The sequence below is a fragment of the Vanacampus margaritifer genome, chromosome 3 (genome assembly GCF_051991255.1).
Source record: "Vanacampus margaritifer isolate UIUO_Vmar chromosome 3, RoL_Vmar_1.0, whole genome shotgun sequence".
NCBI classification, from domain to species: domain Eukaryota; kingdom Metazoa; phylum Chordata; class Actinopteri; order Syngnathiformes; family Syngnathidae; genus Vanacampus; species Vanacampus margaritifer.
In genome coordinates, this window is record NC_135434.1 from 8,476,971 (window position 1) to 8,501,650 (window position 24,680).

A 24,680-nucleotide genomic window follows, 5' to 3' on the forward strand; every position below is an offset into this window, starting at 1 on the left:
CGAGAGTCTAGAGTGGAAGGACTGTTGCCCAAAAAATTACGTGTCTGTTTTAAATGTAATAAAAATGCAAAGAATTAACTCTTTGACTGCCAGACGTTTTGAGAAAAGGGATGCCGTGGGTGCCAGCCGATTTAAGCATTTTGACTGATCTTTCAAGGTCCACAGAAAATTATGTGTTTGGACTATGGAAACACACGTACTACCAAATGAAAGATTGGACTCTCATCTTTCATCAGAAAAAAAAGTTTGTTTCTACCTTATTCCGTTTTTCAGTAATCAACAATAGAAAATGGTTAGTTTCACCTCTGTTTTGAAACAAACGTCTTTTAACGTCTTTGGCACTCCTCCCTAGGGTTTTACTAAACGTTATTTAACATTTTTGGCAGTCAAAGAGTTAAGAGTTAGAATTAATTTATATGTGGAAATTATTTTAGTATTTTTTTTGTATTACACACACACATATCCTCTCTGCAAAGTGCTGTATAAAATTGACTTCCATTGTTTTGTTTCCTCAAGCGGCTCCGAGCACGGACGACGTGGCTCTCTACGTGGGCGTGGTCATCGCCGTCATCATGTGCCTGGTCATCTCTGTCATCGTGGCGCTCTTCGTGTACCGCAAGACGCACCGCGACTTCGACTCGGATATCATCGACACGTCGGCACTCAACGGAGGGTTCCAGTCAGTCAACATCAAGACGGCCAGATCAGGTACTTGCAGTACGCATCGAGTGTGTAAACAAGGTTTTGCTGTGTGTTTGTCGCTGAGGAAAATTTGATATCTTCTTCTTATTGGGGCAAATTCCACAAGCTCTGTTTTTTGCAGACCCATTTTCCTCTTCAGTTTTGGCCATGGGTCCTTTTATCTAGGTCTTTCATGACCCAAAATGGCCGCTCGCTCACACCAAAATGGTTGGCTTCCTGTGCGATTCTGGTCATGGGCCCTTAAGGCTTTTTCGTGAGTCCTCTTTTATATATACATATATAAAATTCAACGTCAGCATCCCGCTGACTTTATCTGCGCTTGTTCCGGCGTGGCGCCACGTTGACTCCCACCAGCCGCATCCGTCTTTCTCGTGGCTAAATTGCACTCGTCCTTTCCTGCCTGCGTTGACATTTCTTTCCGTCCGGCTAATGGAGAGGACCCTAAGAAGCTCACCGCTGCACGCATTAATTGCTTACCAGAAATGTCAGGGAATTTGGGATCGATTGTGCCGTTGTCTGCATCCGTCGCGTAACTGTAAAGCCTCCGCCTATTTGCGGTTGGCTATTCACAAATCCGATTTAGCTATTTGCTGACAAACTCACCTATTCTCGGATTTCATGCTCTTGCTGGTCTCAGTAAGTGTGTGTAGGTCTTCCCAACCTGTGTAACTAATTCAATGTTCAGCTGCTTTATGCTAAGCATGTGTAAACCACTTTTAATCTAGTACACATCCTTGGTAACACTCGAAGACAAGCTAGAACAGAGTATAAATAAGACATAGCGTAATGCCTGTAAACATTACCAGTAAAATGCTAGCACAGAAAATGTTCATACGCATGTTGAACTGATTAAGAATGAGTATATTGCTGCATGCGTCCGTGTTTTTTCATGCGGAATCTGTGTTTTACATTGCAGATGTTGATTTATTTATGAGTGCTAGCGGGAGGCCAGGAGGTTAGCTGGAGATACACGGAAGTGTCATGTTTACGTCCGTCAGCCAGGACGACTCAGGAAGTAGTAGTGTAAAAATGCGCACAGGGAACACTAAAGGTGGAATACTTAAAGCAGAAGTATGGATTATTACTTTTGGGCTTTTTTTTTTTTTAGGCACTGCGATGTTTGTCAATGAAATTAGTAAAGTGGCAGTTGTTAAGTGACAAAATGGGTCCATCTAATGTGCTAAATGCTAACAGACATTGATTGTTCTCTAGCATTAGCACCAATGCTAATGTAGCATGAGCGGTATCCTGGCTGGTCAAAGAAGTACATGAAGAAGAGCTTGAGTTTAGTTTATTAAAAGGACAGTAACATTAAAAAGATGGCTGAACCAGATTTAGCACAATGCTAGCTTCCATCTGTAGTCCCCATAAAATAAAATAACTGAGCATGTTAAAATTACATTAAAAAAAAAAAAACATACAAAGTGCCAAATACATAGTGTTGTATCATCAAATTACAAGTCTTAAAAAATTTAATAAAAGTGCGTAATTATAAAATACAACAATTAAAAAAATCTATAACAAGCATAGTTAAAATGCTATCCAGCTGTTCTAGCAGTGCCGCTAGTACTAGCACAGCATATGTGTCGTCATCGTAATCTGCAAATTTTGAATTGCGGCAACTTGACTGAATTTTGCCGAAATGTATCAAATGCTCAATAATGACTTGGGCAAATATGCTATTATGCTAACAGTATTAGTTATTTTAATTGGCCAGGAAAGCTGTGCTTATGTTTGTGATGTTTATGATTTTTGTTTTAATCGTTAATTGAATTTGATTTCCGTTCTCTCCCCATCTTACCTCCCCTCCCCCTTAGCTGATCTTTTTTCAGCCCCTCCCGATTTGACAAATGTGGCCGCCATGTACGGCGGTCCCGCGTATGCCCTCCGCGACGTGTCCGATAAAATCCCAATGACCAACTCTCCACTCTTAGAGCCCCTCCCCAACCTGAAGATCAAGGTGTACAACTCCTCCAGCCTCGTCACGCCGCAGGACGACCTCGGAGGAGACTTCACGTCCAAGCTCTCTCCCAAGGTAAAGCTTTAGATAGACGCCACATGCCAAAGCCAAAAACTTTTATTTGACACAAACATCATTGAATAATACCTGATATTAAAACACTTCAAGACGGCTTTCCAAACCACTAGTTATTTTGACACAATAACCCCTGTAGCATATTTTCTTGAAAATGTTTTTTCTGCTGATCACTTATTAAAATTTACATATCAAATATTCCATTTGTACCAAACCCCTTTGAGTCATTCCTCATATTAAAGCCCATAAAGGGACTTTTAAAACAACGCAATGACCAAAAACATTGTTGCTAGAAAATGGCATCTTTACCTGTTGCTTATTTAAATAAATAAATAAATAGATAGATAAATAAATAAATAAAAATTACAGCACAAACCCCAATGAGTCATATCTCATATTAAAGCATTTGAAAAGGGCTTTCAAGATCTGTGGATATTTTATCAATAGCCCTTCATCAGATGAGCCAATGACCAAAAGACATATTATTGCTTAAAAATGGAAAAATAGTCAAATTGATCCTCCCCCAAAAATAATTTCTAATTGCAACAAACCATTTCAAGTCATGTCTTATACTGCTGGATCCATAATTCTTTTTGTCAGTGTGACCAAAAAACTTTTTTTTTTTATAACATTATCAGCATGCGCCAACCTTATTAAAACTGACATGTCGAAAAATTGACTTGCAACACAAACGCATCGAATCATGCCTTCCAAATCGGTGATAAGATTATCAATGTGCCCTGACGTAATGGCTATGGAAAAAAAGCATGTTTTCTTGCTTGAAAAGTCATCCTTATCTCACCAAAGCTTTTTGTTTGACGAGGGGAGTAAACTGAATCTGAATCCTAATTGCTTTTTTTTTTTTTTTTTTTTTTTTTTACAAGTCAGTGCTCACATTTAGACCGTGAAAAGCAAAGCAGCTCTTCTTCTTTTTTTTTCCTTTTTTTTTTTTTTTTAAATCACTTGATACCCTACGGTGATTTGAGATCTTCCGTCTTCCAGCTGAGCCTGGTGGCGGCGCTCCCAGGCACGAGGTTCAGCTTCCCACTAGCAGTTCTCAAGGAAACGTGTCCAACAAAAAGGGCAAAAGAAAATAGTGCAAAAACATATTTTTGCATGGAATATTTCAGGATGAACACTTGTTGTCAGTGTCCAACTTTTACTTACTGTAACTTTGACCTTGTTAATTACAACCACTATAGGATAACAGTATAACATCATATAAATACAGGATCGTAAATAAATAATATGAACAAAATAATCTAGACATCGGAAAAATATGTTTGATTTTAATACAATAAAAGATAAATAATACAAAAAATAATTTTACTATGATTTTTTTGTTTTAAAATTAATAAATTCAAACAATAAAGTGGTCAAATAAATGCTTTTATAAATAAATAAATAAAAGATAATTAAAACAAGTAGAGCAATAAAATACATACAATAAAATTAAATAATTTGTCATCTCGCTACAGAATCGCAAAAGCATTTGAATGAAAAAAATAAAAACAAACTTGAATTAATTCAAATTTATTATAACTTATTTTTGTTTTAAAATTAAATGAATTTAAACAATAAAGTAGTAAAATTAATGCCTTTACCAATAAATAAAAGATAATTAAGAAAATAGAGCAATAAAATACATACAATAAAATTAAATATGTCATCTCGCTACAGAATCACAAAACCATTTGAATGAAATAAAATCAATAAATATTATTTTGTTAAAAACAAAGTTAATAACTAAGATAATAAATAAACTTCAATAAAATAAATTGAGTTTAAGCCAGTAAAATAAAATGAAATAAAATACATACGTTAGTTTTTCTGCCATGATTGTATGTAAGAAAAACATCAAATGAATGCATAATTCAAACCATAAATAAATGTACAAGTTAAATCCATTAAATAAAATCAATTGACCAATGTTTTACTAATCTCTCATCTTGCTGCTTAATTGTACTTGACATCTTGTTGCTGAATGTACTGTATATAGAACAATAAAATACATGCCAATACAATAAAAGAAATGCATGAGCCACTGTCACTTTCATGTTGTCCCTGAATGGCCTTCACAAATATAAAATCAAACATTTTAATGATAAATATATTTAAATAAATAAATAATATAAAATCTAATAAATACATAAGTTATAAAGAAAACATACATATATTACAACAAATACAAATCCAATACAATAAATAATAATATAATAATAACAATGAATATAATAATATATAACCCTGTGATATAATAACAACAATGAATTAATGAACATATGAATAAAAACAATGATTGCATTATGAAATAGATATCATTGCGACAAATTGGAATAATCCTGAAGTTGAAAAACACGTGTTCCCCTGTAACGTCGCTTTTGTAGTTGACGCAGTCTCTGCTGGAGAACAGCGACACCATGAACCTCCGTAACCAGAGCCTGGCCCGAACTCGAGACCCCTCGTGTACCGCTCACGGCTCCTTCAACAATCAGGGAGGACACCTCATTGTGCCCAACTCAGGTAAAGGTCCTTCTGAATAAATGTTATTAAATGTTCCCCCCCCCCCAAAAAACTTGTTTAATCTTTCTACCCTGAGTAAAAGTATTATGTGATAAAACATTTTTGCGGTTGCTAGTTTGCCTCTGTAAACGTGATGCCGATATGACGGAATGAATCGCCGCTGCTCATTGTGCAACCGTGAACTGAAACGGGTGAGACGCCAACGGGCCGCTTGTAATTTGTGCTGCTTGTGGTGGCAGGAGTGAGTCTGCTGGTTCCGGCGGGCGCCGTCCCCCAGGGCCGCGTCTACGAGATGTATGTGACGGTGCACAGGAAGGACAGCTCCAGGCAAGTCCTACTCGCCCACTCACGCTTGCTCACGTCTTTCATGCGCGTTCCCAACGTGTTTTTGTTTTTTTTGCTCCTCACATTAACATCTCCACGCATATTACACGTTATTAATATTTACATGTATTGATGGCTTCTGTCGATTGATCATTCCATCAACTACTTCAGCTTTTTACGGCAGACAAGCCAAGGCACTTTTTTATTTATTCAAACTTTAAATATGAATGATGCATCACTTGTGTTAATTTTTCAAAATGTTGAATTATTGAAGTTATTGAATTATTATTTTTTTATTCTATTCAAACTCAAAATGTTATTCGCAATACACAAAAAGACATTTTTATTTATTTTTTATTACCCAATAAGACTTCTTATTTTTGCTAGATTTTTTTTTTGTATGACCGCCTAAATGTTACCATTTTTTCATTATCATATTGAAACATTTATTTCATTGTGTCCAACATTACAAACATTAATTGTTTTGCTGACAAACAATAATTACAATGCTGTTTTAAAGACTTCAAATTGTGTTACTTTTTTCATTTTTTAAGATTATATATTCTTATAATTGATTTTATTGTTTGTTTTATGTGTATGGTTTAATTTGTATACAATATTTTTATACTTTGCTATGTGATACCCTTAAAAAGAAACTGAATCTGTTTTTTCTTTGTTTTACTTTAGTTTTTACATTTTCAATAAATTAGCACTAATTGAACACGGTAATATCATTAGATTTGCTTTGTTGATGGGTTGTAGTTAATCTCACTTGTTCGATTGCTTCATATTAAGCAGTGGGTGTTCATTTTAACACCCACTGCTCATGCTCTCATTACATGTCAGTATGAATGCACACTCAGTACAATTCTTTCAAATTCAAATGGTAGGAAAAAAAGAAGTAAAAAAAAAAAAAACCTGTAACAGCCTGTGCAAAAATATGCAGATCTGCTGCACATCACTTCTTTAAAAAAAAATAAAATAAAAATTATGCCAGCAGCTATTGTGGGTGATGACTGTTTTTTACTACCACACGTCCTCTAATCCTCTCCACAAACTCTCTGCGGGACATGGGAAGGAAATTTTAAGATTTTGCTGTGCAGTTGAGCAGACACAAACTAGGTAAAGAAATGTGTTTGGAACAAAAGATCTCTTAGGAGCACTAAGAAAGTTTCATGCTTGACATTAGGGGTTAATTGTTAATGTTTCCGTCTTTATTCACATTCTTAAAAAAGCATCAAAATGGCTCATCTATCATGACCGTCTTGACTGCTCCTCTTCCCTTCCGATGCTATGGACTATTCCAACTTGTTACTGTGCATGAGATAATACAGTTAGATAATAATCCTTGAAAATGATTTTTAAGGACTTTGTCATTGAAGACCTTGCATTGGGGCGAAAATCCAACTTTTGTCAGTGCGGTACATGAATGACTGGGTTTGCCTTGGGCCCCGACACATGGCTCAGTAGGCCCCTGCTTTAACTCTGAAGTGTCACGTCAGGCTTATGAAAAATGCTGGCCCAAAACTTCAAACGGGAGCCCAAATACAATTCCACATGCGTGATGGATTAAGTGGCAACCTCGGCGTTGGCTCCACCAAAGTCACTGCGCTACAATTTGCCTCCTTGATGGAATGTTAATTTTATCTTCTTCTTCTCCCTTCATGAGTCATTAATGAGGTCCAGCGGCTGAATCAATAATGCTGTCGAGGATTTGTGCTGCTTCAAGCAGTGCTGGCCCAAAAATATATATTTTTAAAAAAGAAAAAAAATCAAGCCTACGGGAAAAAAAAAAAGGAAGAGACGTGCTTTGCAGCTTCATGATTTTCTCGCCAGCCAGCAGGTGGCGACGTGTCAAATGCTCATTTGGGGCATTTCTTCCTGCCTCATTGTTAAAAGGTGAAAAACGACTCACTTATATTAAATCTAGGGGTGTCAAAATTAGTGCATTCGTTTTAAGATAATTTAAAGTCACTGAATTTAAACGCCACTCTTTTTTCCTTTTTTTTTTTACGATTGATTAACTCTTTGACTGCCAGACGTTTTCAGAAAAGGGATGCCGTGGGTGCCAGCCGATTTAAGCATTTTGACTGATCTTTCAAGGTCCACAGAAAATTATGTGTTTGGACTATGGAAACACACATACTACCAAATGAAAGATTGAACTCTCATCTTTCATCAGAAAAAAAAGTTTGTTTCTACCTTATTCCGTTTTTCAGTAATCAACAATAGAAAATGGTTAGTTTCACCTCTGTTTTGAAACAAACGTCTTTTAACGTCTTTGGCACTCCTCCATAGGATTTTACTAAACGTTATTTAACGTTTTTGGCAGTCAAAGAGTTAATGACCGCCCCTTACTTGGTAAGCCTGTACTGGGGGAAATCCAGTCGCAACGCAGCACACACGTCCATGTCAAAATTTCGCTGTAATAATAATGCATATATTTGTGGAGACTGGGGTCAAGTTGTACTTTACAATTTTAAAAATGTGCAGAATTTCACCAGTTACTTCATGTTAAAGATTAGATAGCTCTTAACGCAACACTAAAGAACTTTCATGGCCTGCGCAGACCCCCGGTGGAGGACGTGCAGACCGTGCTGAGTCCGGTGGTGAGCTGCGGACCTCCAGGAGCTCTTCTGACCAGACCGGTCATCCTCACCATCCACCATTGTGCTGACGACGTCCACGAGGACTGGCTCATACAGCTGAAAAGCCAGCTGACCATGGGCGAGTGGGAGGTGAGTGCGTGTGCGGCTCGGCTTCATGTGTGTCAACGTTCATCCACAAGTCTCTTGTTTTGTTTAGTTTTCTTTTCACAAAGTTTTGGTGTTCTTACAACTCGACATGGATCAGGAGTGACTGATTACATTTTAACGTTAGGTAGAGCAACTAAAACCCTATCATGCTTTCATGGAGTTGAAATACGGGATGGATGGAGCTCAGTAAGCAAGTAGGCAGATGTCCAAACTACGACCCGTGGGCCATTCGTGGCTCCTTGGTCATTTTCTACGTAGTACGTGACAGCCACTGTTTAACAATACATTTGAGTTATAGAGCTTTTGTAGATCTGCAAAGAAACTATTTTAAATTGAAAACAGGAACAAGAGAACTCTCTTTATATTGCCTCATGGATTAAGAAATTTCAGTTTCAGATGCAAAAACGTTTTGCTCCACTTGATTCTGTCTGATTTGCGAACATGTCGACATTAATGATTAATATAATATCCTCAAGTGAACACTGATTTGAGGTGGATCTATTTTAGGGTGATAAAGGGCTGTGAGCCACCCCAAATCATGAAAAATAGAATATAACTATTAGGGGTGGGAATCTTTGAATGTCTCACCATTCGATTCCGATTTTTGGGTGTGTGATTCAATTCAGAATCGATTTTCGATTAAGAACGATTTTTTTATTCAAAAAATAATTTGATTGACAATCATTTTTGCTTCTATTTATAGATGTTCAAGGAATCGTAATGATCTACTCCAGTCTGACTCGCTAATGCTAATTAGCGCGCTACTCGCGGCACTTTTATCACTCAAAAGAACGGCTCCACGCTGCAAAAAAAATACTTTTATTGGAATAACTTGACCGTGACTTTTTCCTTCTACTCTCTAATGTGGCTACAACTTAACAGTGTATCAGACCGCGTGGAACCACAATGCCTCTAAGTGGCCAAATCGGGTACAACATGAACAGCGCTCCCAATAAAGGCACGCACAAACAAAGGACAAAAGACAGTATAAAATAATTTAAATAAAATTGATTTTGGGACATTTAAAATCGATTCTGAATCGTACTAAATGAGAATCGTGATTCTTATGAGAATCTATTTTTTGGCACACCCCTAATAACTATAATACTTATTTGCTGGATTGATTGTTTTTATGCATGTTTTCTAAAGTCGGACAATGTCAAAGTTGCCCTCGCATCCTTTGATTTTTCTGTCTGTAGCCCTCGAAGGAAAAAGTTTGGACACCACTGGGTTGGGCGCAGTATACAGCGTTGGCTCGTAACTGTAAACTAAAAAACGGAGTTGTTATTCGAACCCACTCACTATTTGAGCAGACTGGGTTCCTTTAACCAGCAGTGGAGCATAACAAAGCCACCTGTGCAGCAAAAGAGAACATCCCCCACCCACCACAGAGCACAGCATCACTGCCAACCTGTTCATGCAGCCAAACGTACACACTTATATGATATACATCCCGCCTGTAGGGGATAAAACCAATAGAAAAGCAGGCCAGAGTTTTCTTACAAGCGGCGGTAGGAGGTAGGAGACTCCTATCAGCCGCAATTTGTTATGCTCCTGTCGTCCTCCTCCTCTCTCATCTTTCCTTTTTTTTTTTTTTGCTTCTCTTAGCATGAAGCCTCAGCAATCTCACGATGTGCGTGTTTGTATACGTGTGTGTGTGTGCGTGTATCAACCCCCGTGCGCTCGTCTTGTGTTTCTTATCACAGCCCCACACAATGTCTCTGCGCAATTAGCCATGCGTACAACGTCTGTGTGTGTGCGCGTGCGTGCCTGTCCGTGTGTGTTTGCAGCAGCGGGGATGTAATGGAAATGAAAAGCGGAATTTCATCAGGAAGTCCATTTGTTTGCAGGAAAATGTTCATTTTCACCATCGCCCCAAAAAAAAATCCAGGTTCAGATCCAGGGGAGTGAAGTAATTAAATTCTGCAGGTGTCAGGCCGCAGTTGTGATTAGCGCTAATAAGGCATTCATAGCATGTTAGCTCCCCACGCCCTCTTGTATTGATTGGGCCTCATCTCTAGCAGACTGTTTGATTACTCCTACCTTTGGATACGGGTGACCCGACTTACAAGTTTTTCGAGCCACGATCGGCAGTTTTTCTGGTTCGACTTGCGATACGAGCGATTTACGGTTGCAAGTGACTCAAGGTACCCCACAACAAACAGTAGACTGGCAGATATCATTAGTAAATGTTCTTCAAAAAAGAGGCTTCAAGTTGTTTCTATAACTAAACTCACGCGCATATATTCTTTATCATCTGTGAAGAATGACCAATATTACTGCTGTACTGAGAAGCTAATAGAGGCGCTGAGCCTCCAGTACATCCGTGTGCCTGTTTTAAACTGCCTCTAGAATGAATAGCACAATTGAAGGAAAGTGTGAAAAAACATTTAATTACTTTTGTTTTCACTGTATGATTTATTTCAGAGATTATTTCATAGTGTGTGTGTGTGTGTGTCCCCAATAGGATGTGGTGGTGGTGGGCGAGGAGAACTTCACCACCCCCTGCTACGTGCAGATGGACTCGGAGGCCTGTCACATCCTCACGGAGACTCTGGGCACGTACTGCCTGGTCGGCCAGTCGGTTGGCAAAGCGGCCGCCAAGAGGCTCAAGCTGGCCGTCTTCGGACCCGTTTCCTGCACCACGCTGGACTACCACATCAGGGTGTACTGTCTGGATGACACGCAGGATGCACTCAAGGTGAGACCCTGCAGCTGTGTGCATGGACGCGACATTTTGAAAAAAATTGTGCTGTCAAAGTTAAAGCGTTAATTGATTAATTAATCATAAAAAATGATCGCATTAATCACAAATGAACGCAGATTAATCGCACTATTAATTGACCATAGATTATCCTTTAGCGTGACAGCGGATGGCTACGTTTAAGGTAGCACAGGTTGTGTTTCTGCAATGAACATAATTTTATGCGTATCAAATTTAGAATATTTGTTCATGTCAAAATATTTGGGTCATTTTTTTCCATTTTAAATTATGCAAGTAATTAACTGATTAGAAAAAGAGGAGGATGAGCGTGTGCAGTGGATCAAAAAAACGTTGAAGACCTCCTCATAACATTAAATGTCAAAAGAAGTAACACATAACCGGTGCGCTTCAAATTTGGCAGGGGGGGGAAATGTAGATAAAAAGGCCTTTTTTATGAAGCGATTAATTGTGATTAATCAAAATTCTAAAATGGGATTAATCTGATTTAAAAAATTTAATCGTTTGACAGCTCTAAAAAAAAAAGAAACATATTTTTTATAAAATGTATTATTTAAAAAAAACACATATTTGTTTATAAAATGTATTACTTATTTTTAATAAAAAATACCGAATATTTTATAAAATGTATTATTATTTTTAATTAAAATATGTAATATTTTATAAAATGTATTATTTGTTTTATTTTTGGGAAAATACATAATATTTTTATAAAATGTTTTTTTTTTTTTTAAATACATATTTTTTTATAAAATGCAGTCCTAAAATTGTTGCGGCTTAATGGCATTTCAGCTCATTTCAATGTTGTACATTAATTATGTAAAGTAGTGAATCTTGGCATGTATAACATGTTCAGCCACACATTTGCATATTCTAATTCTGTCTTAATTCAAATCTTTGCTGTATTTTAATTTGTTATCATTCAACATATTTTCACAACGTATAAGATCCACTCCAGAATGTTTATTTTTTATTTTTTATTGTCTGCTCAACACGGCCTCCGTCCGTCTCCAAGCCGGAAGTCATCTCAGGAAGAGTTCACAGTGCTTTCTTGTCTTCATTTGCATTTGAAGTCCGACATTTTTAAAGGTTTTGAGCGTGCGGCGTCTCGGTCTTTGCGGCGATAAACAAAACCGGGTCGAGCAATGTCAAAGTAGCTGACGTTTTAGAGTTTAAACATATTCAAAAGCACCGGAGGGAGCATCTGATACGGGGGAGCTTAACGCTGCTAATTTATGCATGAAGTGATCAAGTCGAGTAGCGACGCGGGCACACACGCTCAGTAACAGTGTGGTTAGCATTTCAAACAAGCAATTCTACCATTAAAAACAACTCTAGGAGATTTGCAGTTTAGCGTATTAGGTGCCTTATGTCTTAATTCAGAATGGGAGAAATTGTACAGAGCGGATAGCCACGTGTGGACCAATTATCATGGTGGCCGTTTGTACTAAAAAAACAAAATGGCCCATAGGTCACAATTTCACAAACGTACACACAAATGTCAAAAGTAGAGCCACATGCTGCTTCACCATACATAAACAAAAAAGTGTATATTTGTACTGCCCTGCGTAATAGAAAAGTAGTGCTTTGGTGCCATCATATATGCAAATGTCAACCTTCAAGGGGGGGGGGGGGGGGGATTATGATTTATGATGAATTAAATGAATTATGTTGCTAATTAGTTGCTAATAATAATTATTAATGAATTAAAAATATGAATTATGATTTTTTTTATAAGGAACAATCAAATTGCGTTTATGTATTTTTTTGTGTAAATGTATGTTGAATTGATATTTATTTTCATTTTTTTTCTAAAAATAAATACCCAATGATTTGGTGAAATGTTGAATTTTTTACTGATATATTTTAGGTAGGAAATTGCTGCAACAAATATGACAGAATTCTATCATTTAAATGCCAGATGGGCCATACTGAAGAACAAAGCAGCCCTTGTGTATAATGTTAGTGGCTTACAACAATATTGTACAATATCAGGTCTCGTAACGGCCATCATTTAAGGTATGGAGACTGCAGATACCCAAAATCTGTCATCAAATAAATAAGATAAGATCCACTGATTGTCACACCCATCTAAGTGGGGTGAAATTTGTTCTCCGCATTTGACCCAACCCCTGAGGGAGCGGTGAGCAGCAGCAGCGCCGCGCTCGGGAATCATGTGGTGATCTAACCTCCCAATTCCAACCCTTAATGCTGAGTGTCAAGCAGAGTGGCAATCGGTCCCATTTTTATAGTCTTTGGTATGACCCGGTCGGGAATCGAACCCACGACCTCCCAGTCTCAGGGCGGCCACTCTAACCACTCGGCCTCTGAGCTGGTAAATCCGCATTGACAGTAGTTGGTGCTACACTGAGGCAGATTGACACATTCGTACTTATATTACTATAAGTATAAGTATTTTTTGAGGTGGTTCGAAGAACCACTAGCATAGTTGATTTCATGTGATAATTGTAAAAACTTGTTCTGCCTTATCATCTTTTGCAGGAAGTTCTTCAGATGGAGACGCAAATGGGAGGCAAGCTCCTGGACGAGCCCAAAACTCTCAACTTTAAGGACAGCACACACAATCTGAGACTGTCCGTCCATGACGTGCCGCATCCGCACTGGAAGAGCAAAGTTATCGCCAAATATCAGGTGAACCACAGGGAGCAAAAGTTCTCACACACTGCATAACTACACACAGTTGTGAAAAGCCAACTATATAATAAAAACAGAGCGATTCATTTGATTGCTTTGCTTAAGTAAAAAGTTTTAAAAACGTACACTTGCTGAAATACTAGATACCTGTAGACTCTAGTGCAGTAACAAGGAATGTGTTCCTCTGCAGGAGATCCCCTTCTACCAGGTGTGGAGCGGTTGTCAAAGGAGCCTCCATTGCACTTTCACGCTGGAGAGGATGAGCTCGGCCGTCACCGAGGTCAGCTGTAAGCTGTGCGTCAGGCAGGTGGAGGGCGAGGGGCAAATCTTTCAGCTCAGCAACACCCTGGAGGAGGTATTTGCGCCACTCTTCACACCAAAGAAGAATGATGATAGTAAAAAAAAAAAAAAAAAAGAAACTGTGTGACTATATATATATATATATATATATATATATATATATATATATATATATATTAGGGTGATGAATTTTTTTAATCGTAATTACAGACGCTCCCCACCTTACGAACGAGTTACGTTCCGGACGATCGTTCGTAAGGTGAATTTGTTCGTAAGTTGCTTCAGTGCTATATTTTGTATTATAATTTATGTTTAAAGCCTATATAAGTATATTGAAGGTTTATATAAGTATGTTTAAGGCTTGTACAAGTAACCTGCATTGGTTTGTACTGAAAAAAACTTTTAATAAAATGGAGAGAATACGTACTGTACTGTACTACGTATGTTAGAGAGAGAGAGCGAGAGACACACACAGTATGTACATGTACGTAATAAGATAAATAAAATGAAGTTTAACTTACTTTTGGAAGATGTACTCGATGCTTAAGGAGATGATGGAGGAGGAGGAAGAGGAGGATTTTATATCATGAGAGATTCTTCGTCGTCGCTGGAATCGGCTTCAAAAGTTATTTCCGCCTTCATGGGGACCGGCGTTTCTTCCTCCTCCTCCTCGACACGTTGCTCAGCCTCCAATGAGCTCTCACAGCGCCAAGCGTCGGTATTAGCGGCGGAAAGAAGCACTACGCGCAATACAAAATCTAACTTACAGCATCTCTTTCCGAACATTTTTCGACATACTGTACGCGCAGAAATGTTCGTATGTACCGTTGTTCGTAACTCGAAAGTTCGTAAGTAGGGGAGCGTCTGTAATTGCATTTTATATCTGTTCTAAATGTCAGGGATGTGATTTTTCCGCTAATTCGCGGAATTCCGCTTTTTTTATCTCCCCCCCCCCAAAAAAAAAAATCCGTTTTTTTTTTATTTTTTTTTTAAGTAGTTCATTGTGTATGCACATGACTCCGACAGATAACATCTTCTGCTATAACAAAGACATTTGTGGTATGCTCTAATATGAGTTACTTTTCATTTGGTCATGATACAATTATTTGTTCATGAAATTTGAACTCTTCAACATTATTTATGTGTTAACTTAGTAATCACATTAGTTAGATATGATGATATTCTCAGTGATAGTTTTTAAAAGCAAAGGCAGTCCAATGTTTTTGAATGTGACTGATTTTGAGTTGACTAAAACTGCCATTTTATATGGGATAGTTCAATATACATTGAAAATTGATGCTGTTGTTTTGTCTATTTCTTTGTCATGTGAGTGCATTGAAAGTACTTAAAAACACGGAAAACCCATGAACTCCGGGGGGCTCTGCCCCCCTTGTCCCCCCACCACCTAGCTGGGTGCCCCCAGGCCCCCGGCTAAATTTTCAGATAATTTCACTTTGGTCAAATCACATCCCTGAAATGTACAATAAAATATTTTTTTCAAAATTTTCATACTTTTAACATAAAAGTGGATTTGTGTTGAGGTAATTTTTCTGCCACTAGATGACATCATTGCATTTGTAAGACATTGTTGACAGCTCAGTGCATTTTTCTTTTCATATTAATAGCTATGTAATCTTTAATATGAAGTCACTTGTGAAATTCTGCAAGTCCTTAAAATTCTAAAATAAAACTTGACCCCAAGTCTCTCTAAATATATGCATTATTATTAAATTAGATTATCACTGCTAAATTTTGACGTGGACGTGTCTGCTGCGTTGCGACTGGAATTCCCCCAGTACAAGCTTTCCAAGTAAGGGGCGTTCATAAAAAAAGGACATTAAAGGAACTTTAAATTAACTCAAATTTTCACACCCCTATTTCATATATTTCATATATATATATATATATATGTATATATAGTGAGAGAAAGGGTGGAGGGAGAGAGAGAGAATTTAATTCTGAACATTTATTCAGATGAATTAAATAGTTAAATAATAAATAAAAAAGTTCTGTAAATGCATACATTGACCAAAGTCCTCTTGACGAGCCTCCCATCTCATTTGCACAAGTTTCGGCGTAAAGTCCGACGTGGCCGTTGAGACGGAGTTCAAAGCGATGACATTCCAGAGACCCCAAAAAAAAAAAAAAAAAAAGAATGGTCTGACCTTTGAACCCACCCGGCGTACGCAGCTTTTGCGGGTACGCCAAAATCAAAGCCCCTCTATTCCGGTCATGTCGACGTGACCTCTCGCCCCGCTATGAATGATTGAACAGTCGCAGGCAGCTCGACGTAAGACTGTGCGACTTGTGGACCTTTGCGAGTGTGGAAGTTAGTGGAGGAACTTCTCTGTGTGCTTCACTTCAGTTTTTGGCGTCACGCTCCTTTTTGTAAAAATGTGTTTTCAGTATTTTTGGAAGGCAAAAAAAGGCTGATGAGCATTCATTTCCATTCATTCATTGTAGGAGCTCCAGTGCATAGACACGTCCCTGATGGACCCGGCCAGCAATATCACCACGTTAGTGGGGCCGCACGCCTTCCGCATCCCCTTGTCCATCAGACACAAACTGTGCGGGAGTCTGGACGCGCCGCAGACGCGAGGCAACGACTGGAGGATGCTGGCGCACAAGCTCAACCTGGACAGGTGGACAAAATCCTCCACGACGCCGCATGTCACGCACTTTCATTCATTTCTTTAGTTCTCAATTCTTGTTGACGATACGAGCGTCAAAACGCGAGTGAGCGTTTTGTCTCCTGCGTCTTCCCGACTTTTGCGAGTGAGACGAAAAGTACGAGTTCAATGTGAGCTGCCGAGCTGAACAGCAGGAGGCCTCGCTGGCAACAAAGTGTTGACGGGGGGGAAAAAAACAAAGTCAAAGGAAGAAAAGACAAGAGTGAAAGTTGGAGGAAGGAAGACGAGGATGAGACAAACTATCAAAGTCTTTCCTCAGGACGTTCAGGGCCTTTGATGGACTCACCTGTTGTTCATGTTCTTGTATTCTTTTTCCTTCTTTTTTATTTTTTTTTTTTTAACAAAATTGTGTTTTATCACTATAAATCCAATCTCATGCTTCACACGAGACGAGAAATAGGTGACTTGAGTCACATGGCTTATGTCAGACTTGGACAGTCTTAGGACTTGCTTGACTAAAAGATGGCGGCAAAACACTGTGACCATGCATCTAGCTTGTGCATAATCAAGAGCCGATTTTTGCATAAATAATAACAGTAGTTCAATCATTCAGTGCAAACAAACACTTCCAGGCTCAATAGTGTTAGCTAGCATGCTAACACCATCTGAGGCCATCTTGTGTTGCCATTCGCTAAGCGTGCCTTATACATTGATTTCGCCGCAAGGAGTTTTCACATTATTTTCTGTCTCTGTGACCAAAGTTCCTGTGTGTAGCGTAAGGTTGTACCAATAGGTGTCAGAGAAGCGCTACATGCACATTTCGTTGCTAAGAATGTAATTATAAATGCTCTCGTATAACTCAACGGATTAATCTGCATCGTGTTCTCAAGAATGATGACGTAGCATGAAATCACGACACACAAACTGTTAAATTATTTATATTCGATTTAGTAGTGTATGTTATGACTTAATGTTTCGTAATGTAAAATACTATTTTGCTATTTTTAAAAAAAAATGACATCTCAAACATTTTTTACAGCGGAATTGCGCTTGAATTAATTCCAACGGTTGAATCAATTGGGTCTAACCACTCAGTGAACGTTAGCTTCATGTTTGATTTTGGCATTCCTCAGGTACCTGAACTACTTCGCCACCAAGTCCAGTCCGACGGGCGTCATCCTGGACCTGTGGGAGGCGCAGCATTTCCCCGACGGGGATCTCAACGAACTGGCCGCCGTGCTGGAAGAGATGGGTCGCCACGACAGCAACTTCTGCTCCATGACCGTGGAACACTGACCAGGCCAAGAGACCAACGACACGGACAAATGGCAACGGTGACCACGTACACGGGCCAGGCTAACGGAGGGCGATGCTAGCGGCACGACCCCAAAAAAAACACACACACTCAAAATGAACTGAGGACATGGATGACAGAAAAGCGTTAGCGGTGGTTGCTAACCGCTAGCAAGGGTGAAGGGATAAAAATGCTTTGGGGACTGTTTGTACAAATTTTTATCCGTTGAGCGATGTTACTTCAAAGTGGTATCATATGTAGCGGGCTAAGGACATGAATTGGTTGGAAAGCGTTTGCTAACTGCTAGCAAGCTTAAAAGAAGAAAGCTTGAGAGAAAAATGTTTTGCCGAGTGTTTGTACAACTGTCGACGCATCAGGAACAAACTAAACGAACAATGTGGATTAAAAGCTGTTGCAGTGGGCTAATAAAATCAGCTAAGGATGAGAATTGAGGTAAAGCCTTAGCGACAGTTGCTAACCGGTAGTAAGCATAAGCGGAAGATAGCTTTAAAAGAAACGCTTTGGTGAGTGTTTTTACAACTTTTATTGGGAACAAACTAAACTAATGATGTTGAAAAATTAGCATCGCATGTAGCGGGCAAACAAAACAAGCTAAGGACGTCGTTTGAGGGAAAGCATTGGTGAGGATTGCTAACCGCTAGCGATGCAAACGTAAGGTAGCTCAAAATGATATACATTTCAAAAACTAAAAAAGGGCCAGAGACGAAACGACACAGCGAATCAGAGGCGGGGGGCGTCCTATAGTAACTGTCAATCAGAGGTTCTACCGGGCAAAAAGCCCCTCCCAAATGCCCGCCTCCACTCGGATGATGTCATCACTCGACCGGTTTCCTCGACGCAGGCATGGCAGATGAAGAAAAGTGCAGATGTTATGTGATACATATGAGCGGAATTTATTTTTGATGAGTACATGCAGAAAGTAGAGTCTCCCGAATTATTATCCATATTTTTTATTTGATGATAATAATTAATATTGAATGAATGAATGAATGCAAGGCATAGCAAGAAAATCTATATGAGTTACAACTGCAGTATGCAGTATTATTTTTCATAATGACGAACAGCCAGCAGCGGGTCGAAGAAAAAAGAGGAGGCAGTGAACGCATCATGATTAATACACTCTTTTTTTTTTTTCTTTTTTCAAATATGTCGTCCATTTTTTCATACAGTTAGAGCATTTCTGGTGTAAAATGTGACATCACCGCCATGACTTTGTTGATCTCTAGCGCCATCCAGTGGCCTTGACAATACTGTATGTTTTATTTGAATGACTCATGTAAGTAAATACATGATTGTCATATACAGTATAAAAGTACTATATTTTTTTCCCCTCATTGATGATCATTGTTATGTTTATTGGATCACAATTATTTGAGTTATGTCAAAAACGTTTCCATGGGAATCGTGTTTGAATAATTTCGAGAAATATATATATATTTTATAGATTAAAAAAATATACAAAAACATTATTTAGAAATGATTTTCAAAACACACATTTAATTTTGGTTGACCTTCAAGTATATTTGAAGAATTGGGATTCAAAACATTATTTAATGTATTTAAAAAATAAGATAAATATTTGAAATAGTTAGAACAAATGTTATTTTTTATTTGTTTATATATATATCAGTTTTGCATCATTTTCAACAGTTGCCAGATTTTTAAAAAATTATTTACTTTCCCCTTTATTATTTTTTTTAGCTTAGTGCTGCCAAAAGAAAAAAAAAAGACAATTGGTAAGAAAACATACTAGTTTAGTTCATTTTTTTTTTCTGTTGGTGCACCGTGTTTGAATTGTCTAAATAATTATTAGTTTTGTCCCCAAAAAATTAAAAAATTATTCATTCATTCATCATGATTTATGTTTAGGTTAGCACTCATGATGAGGAAATAAAAGGCATGCATTATTCTGAAGACATTCTCAGATTCGAAAGGTTGTACTATTTTTTTTTTTCTTTTCAGTACAAAAATTTAAAAAAAATAGAACGGATAAGCAAAGCAAGATTTTAGTTTTAGCTTGGCACACCAAATGTTTGTTTGTTTGTTTTGGTTTTTATGGATTAATTTTTCTTTTCAAAAAAGAAAAAAATACCAGTTTTTTTTTTTTACTAAAATGTTCGCCGTATTTAAAATCATTTATTTTAATTTTTTAATTTGTATTTATTTAAAATTTATATAGGCATTCAAAATGTTAAAACAGAAAAAAAAAATCTAAGCCCCCTCCCCCCATAATTCGAACAGTCATTTTTGCCCAATTTAAAAAAAAAAAAAAAGTCAGATTTTAAGTAGTATTTAGTTTAGTTTAGTAGTTTGTTTAGTTTTGTCTGTGCTTTGCTCTAATATCCAATTATTTTTCATTGGGAGAAAAAACAAACATTAAGCTTTAGTTTTCAGGCGGGATAAATAAAGATTTGTATTGTTCCAAAAACATTCTCGTTTTCAGATTAAACAGCAAAAATATTCATGCACTGTATGTTCTTATTTGAAACTTCTTTTATTCTTTTTTTTTTTCTTTTTAGCCCCAGATTTAAAATCAGGTTTTTCCTTTATTTTTCAGATCAAACTGGGAAAAAGGAACAGACAAATAATTTTATAGGCTATGTATGTTTTTTTATTTAAAAATATAAACATTTGAGCAAATAAAGGGGGGGGGGTGGCGGTTTTTGGGACAGAACAAAATGATGTATTGCCGAAAATATTTGAAAAATAATTCAATCGCCCTCAGTTTTGACTTGTCCTTAATTTGGAGCAATTTAGAATGACCACAATCTTGAAAGTATGTAAACATTACAATGTAGCAGGCAAAAGCTTGTTGTTGTTGTTTATGATTTTCTTAGTTTATTTTTCTTGTTTGGGGTTGCTATAAAATGTGGTTCTGGGTTGGTTGATGTGAATGTTTCCTGATGTAAGTGCTTATTGAAAAGGGGTTACAGGGTGCGTTTCAAATGCAAACTCAAACCCAAAGGCGACAACGTTGCCTTTCTTTCTTCATTTTTGAAAACGTGCCAGTCGAGAGTTGACCCGCCAGACGAACTTTTCGCGGGGACTCGACTGAAACAAATCAAGTGTTGTTATTGTATGGAAACGTAAGAAGAAGAAAAAAATCTATTTCTATTTGACTACAGTGTGTACACTTGTGTACTGTCACTTTAAGAATTAGAAAAAAGAAAAAAATTTAGGAAGTAGTATGTTTTCTTTGTTTTTGTTTTTTGTCGACTATGCAAACTGCCATTGGTTGTCATGATGGACGTGTTGGCTGTGCTTGTCCCATTTTGCTGTCGGCTGATTTGAACTGCTGGTGACTGTTTTGGTTGCATCCGGCACGCTTGTCATGACTTTGATCTTTTTGCCCCCCCCCCCCGCACCCCCCACCCAATCTGCTCCTTGTTTTCTGTACAAAGTGTAAGAAAGAATTTTTAAGACGATTAATAAATTATATTTATAAGCAAAATGCTCAACATGATTTGCTGTGCTGCTGTTGTCTTTTTCTACACAACTTGGAGGACATATCACTTCCATTTCAACCGTGGCTTTGACCCTCCTTTGAAACCACAATCTTAATTTAAAACCCTATCTTGAAACCCCAACCCCATTTCAAAACCCCACTTTAAAACCGAAACCCTTATTTAAAACCCTAATTTTATACTCTAATCCAAGTTGAAAACCCTACTTTAAAACGTTAATCTGTTTAAAACCCTACTTTGAAACCCTAACCCTAATTTTAAAACGCTAATCATAGTTTAGAACTGTATTTTGAAACGCTGACCCCAGGTTAAAACCCTAGTTTTAAACCCTACTCTGAAACCCCAATCCTATTTAAAAACCCTACTTTAAAACTCTAACTGGAGTTTGAAACCCCACTTTTAAACCCTAACGCCTATTCAAAGCCCTGCTTTGAAACCCTACAACGCTTATTTGAAACACTACAATAATTAAAAGCCTTACCCATTAAACTGAGTCCAGGGCTCCAAACAAGTCTAAATGTTGGACTTTTTGCCCCCTAGTGAAGTTTTGATTTGCTTGATCGAGAGTTGCTAATTTTGTTTTTTCTTGATGGTTTTTTTGTGTTTCTGCTCCTGAAACTTCTGACTTCATCTAGCAAGTTACAATAAACATCAGAATCAGGTCGCTTCTAACAAATACTTTTAATGAAGGTTTGACATGGAGAATACACGAGCCGCGACAAGGAGAAAATCAAAACGTTTGTACACGCTACAAATGTAACCAGCATGAAGAAAAACATACTCAAGCCTCACATCACAGTACACTTTGTCACATAGTGCCAGCCCGTCTTCCTCACACTTCTTCTACAAGCGACATTAGCTTTCACAGAAAGCACCTGATGCGAGTCAGCGCCACCCTCACAACTTGATATCTTGCGATTCGGACATCTTGGCCAGCGTCTTCTTCACCCGCAGAGCCGTCACGCGACAGGCCGGATTCTGAGCCCAACACTCGCTCATCAGCTTTCCCATCTGACGCAAACACTGCGGGAAAACGCATTTTGCTCACGCGTGTGTTTCAAGAGCGTGTTGTGCCAGGTTCTACCTCATCGCTGGTCCAGCGGTTGGGGAAGGAGGGCCGCAGTCTCTTGATGCAGACCACCTCTCGCATGTCCTCGTATGACGGGTCGCTCGGGACCAGGTCATGGTAGGGCAGCTGGTACTCCTCCAGGATGCCTTCACGTGAATGGAGAGAGAGAAAAAAACAGCCCCATAAGATTGAGATACTACGAGTGGACAAGATTTGCAACCTCATGGGAAAAGAGGGAACAAGCTAAGCCACCACCTCATCTGTATTATTTCTCGCTACCTTGCAGGAACATGTTTAAGCATGAGGAAAAGTGGTGTCCATTTTAGTGGCTCCCACTTCTGACACCTCAGAGTTGTACGCTCATGCTCTTTTCAATTCTATACTTAAAACAAATGAAATCTGTGCACTAAACAGGTATGCTACAGATGGCTTAGCATCCCACTTCTGACACTACATTTTCACCTTTTTTCCAAACTTTTCCTATTAAGTGAAAAGAGAGAAAGTAGACTAAATGCACAAGCCACAAACGCCGTAGTGGCTTAGCATCCCACTTCTCTAACAATTTTTCCCCTTGATTTGAAGTGGCATGTCACATACAATCTCGTGTGTTAACATCCCAATTCTGACACCTTTTCCACATTTGAGAAGAACCATGAAACTTTATTTGAACCTGATTGGTTGAAATAAGAGTACAATACAAATGCATACAAAAGAAGGCTTAGCATCCCACTTCTGACACAATTTTTGTCACCTTTCTTATTAGGTTGTGTCAAAGTTGGCATAGTGATTTAGCATCCCACTTCATAGACCATGTTTTGCCTTGATTTGAACTTATTCCTATTAGGCTGGAAAAGCAGTACTCTGAACAGGCATGTCACAGCTGACTGTATCTTAGCATCCCACTTCTGACACTTTTTTTTTTTTTTAATGACCTGCTTTTCCTAGTTGGTTGAGGTTGAGAAAAGGTAGCCCAAGTGGGCATGTTACAGATGGCATAGTGATTTAGCATCCTACTTCTGACACCTCTGAGTAGCACCATCAACCTGAATTTGAAGCATGTTTGTTGTTGTACCCAAATGGATGCCATACCTCCTGACACGCAGCGACGGGCGATCTCCCACAGGATGAGCCCGAAGCTGTACATGTCGGCCATGATGTACGACTGGAAGTGGCTCCTGTTCAACGTCTCGTCCAGAACTTCGGGGGCCATGTAGCGCTTGGTGCCCACTCGGGTGTTGGGGGGGATGTCCACCTCGTTGGTGTCGCTGCACAGAGACATGGTGGCTTAAAAAAAAAAAACACCCACTGATTGGGCAAGACACACATGGCACATCCCACTTTTGACATCATTGATTTTAACCCATAAGTATTAAGTTGAGAAATCTGCCCACTAATTGGGCAAGCCACAGTTGGCCTTGTGGTATCCCACTTCTGATACCATTTTACAGTCCTGACTAGCACCCTGAAAGACATAACGCCAAAATCTATTTAGGGTTGAAAAACATGTAGACTGATGGACTAGTCACCAAGTATCCCACTTCTGACACCATTTTACAGTCCTGACTAGCACCCTGAAAGACATAACGCCAAAATCTATTTAGAGTTGAAAAACATGTAGACTGATGGACTAGTCACCAAGTATCCCACTTCTGACACCATTTTGGAATTCTGAGTACTGTAAGCTTTAACCTTGGTTTGAAAGAGAGTTGATTCAATATATATAAATTCTTTACTGTATTGACAAAATATCCAATTTCTGACACCATCTTCCTCCTTGGAGTGGTAGCCTTAACCCTGATTCCTACCAACTGGACATACCACGGATGTCAAAGTATCCCACTTCTGACAGCATTTCGTAACGCACCTGATAAACTTGACGGCGAGACCCAAGTCGGCGACGCAGCAGGCGCCGTTCCTCTTGACCAGGATGTTTTTGCTCTTCAGGTCCCTGTGGGCGATGGCGGGCTTCCCCTGCGTGCCGAAGATCTCCGTGTGGAGGTGGCACAGGCCCGACACGGACGAGTAGGCCAGCCGCAGCATGGCCTTGCTGTCCAGCGTGGTGGACTTGAGGAAGTCGTAGAGCGAGCCGCTCTCGTGGTAGTCGGTGATCAGGTAGAGCTGCGTCCACGAACCCGTGCCTTTGATGTCCGCCGCGATGAATCCTGAGACAATGAAAGCCAAAATA

General features: G+C 38.7%; 2 protein-coding genes across 8 annotated transcripts in view; one reads left to right on the forward strand and one right to left on the reverse strand.

Moving 5' to 3' along the window:
• Positions 1-21,425, forward strand: part of LOC144049184 (netrin receptor UNC5C-like) — a 197,225-nt gene extending 175,800 nt beyond the window's left edge. For all 5 annotated transcript variants that reach the window (XM_077561882.1, XM_077561883.1, XM_077561885.1 and 2 more), the window contains 10 exons: positions 517-708; positions 2,637-2,737; positions 5,125-5,260; positions 5,500-5,587; positions 8,154-8,322; positions 10,808-11,041; positions 13,565-13,714; positions 13,908-14,072; positions 16,481-16,659; positions 17,781-21,425. In XM_077561882.1, coding sequence (XP_077418008.1) covers positions 517-708; positions 2,637-2,737; positions 5,125-5,260; positions 5,500-5,587; positions 8,154-8,322; positions 10,808-11,041; positions 13,565-13,714; positions 13,908-14,072; positions 16,481-16,659; positions 17,781-17,943 — 1,577 coding nt within the window. In that variant the 3' untranslated portion in view covers positions 17,944-21,425. The remainder of the gene's footprint in view (positions 1-516; positions 709-2,636; positions 2,738-5,124; positions 5,261-5,499; positions 5,588-8,153; positions 8,323-10,807; positions 11,042-13,564; positions 13,715-13,907; positions 14,073-16,480; positions 16,660-17,780) is intronic.
• A 663-nt stretch (positions 21,426-22,088) lies between these two features.
• Positions 22,089-24,680, reverse strand: part of LOC144048798 (bone morphogenetic protein receptor type-1B-like) — a 47,141-nt gene continuing 44,549 nt past the window's right edge. For all 3 annotated transcript variants that reach the window (XM_077561159.1, XM_077561158.1, XM_077561160.1), the window contains exons 10-13: positions 24,360-24,657; positions 23,585-23,760; positions 22,511-22,641; positions 22,089-22,449 (exon numbers count right to left, since the gene is read on the reverse strand). In XM_077561159.1, coding sequence (XP_077417285.1) covers positions 22,324-22,449; positions 22,511-22,641; positions 23,585-23,760; positions 24,360-24,657 — 731 coding nt within the window. In that variant the 3' untranslated portion in view covers positions 22,089-22,323. The remainder of the gene's footprint in view (positions 22,450-22,510; positions 22,642-23,584; positions 23,761-24,359; positions 24,658-24,680) is intronic.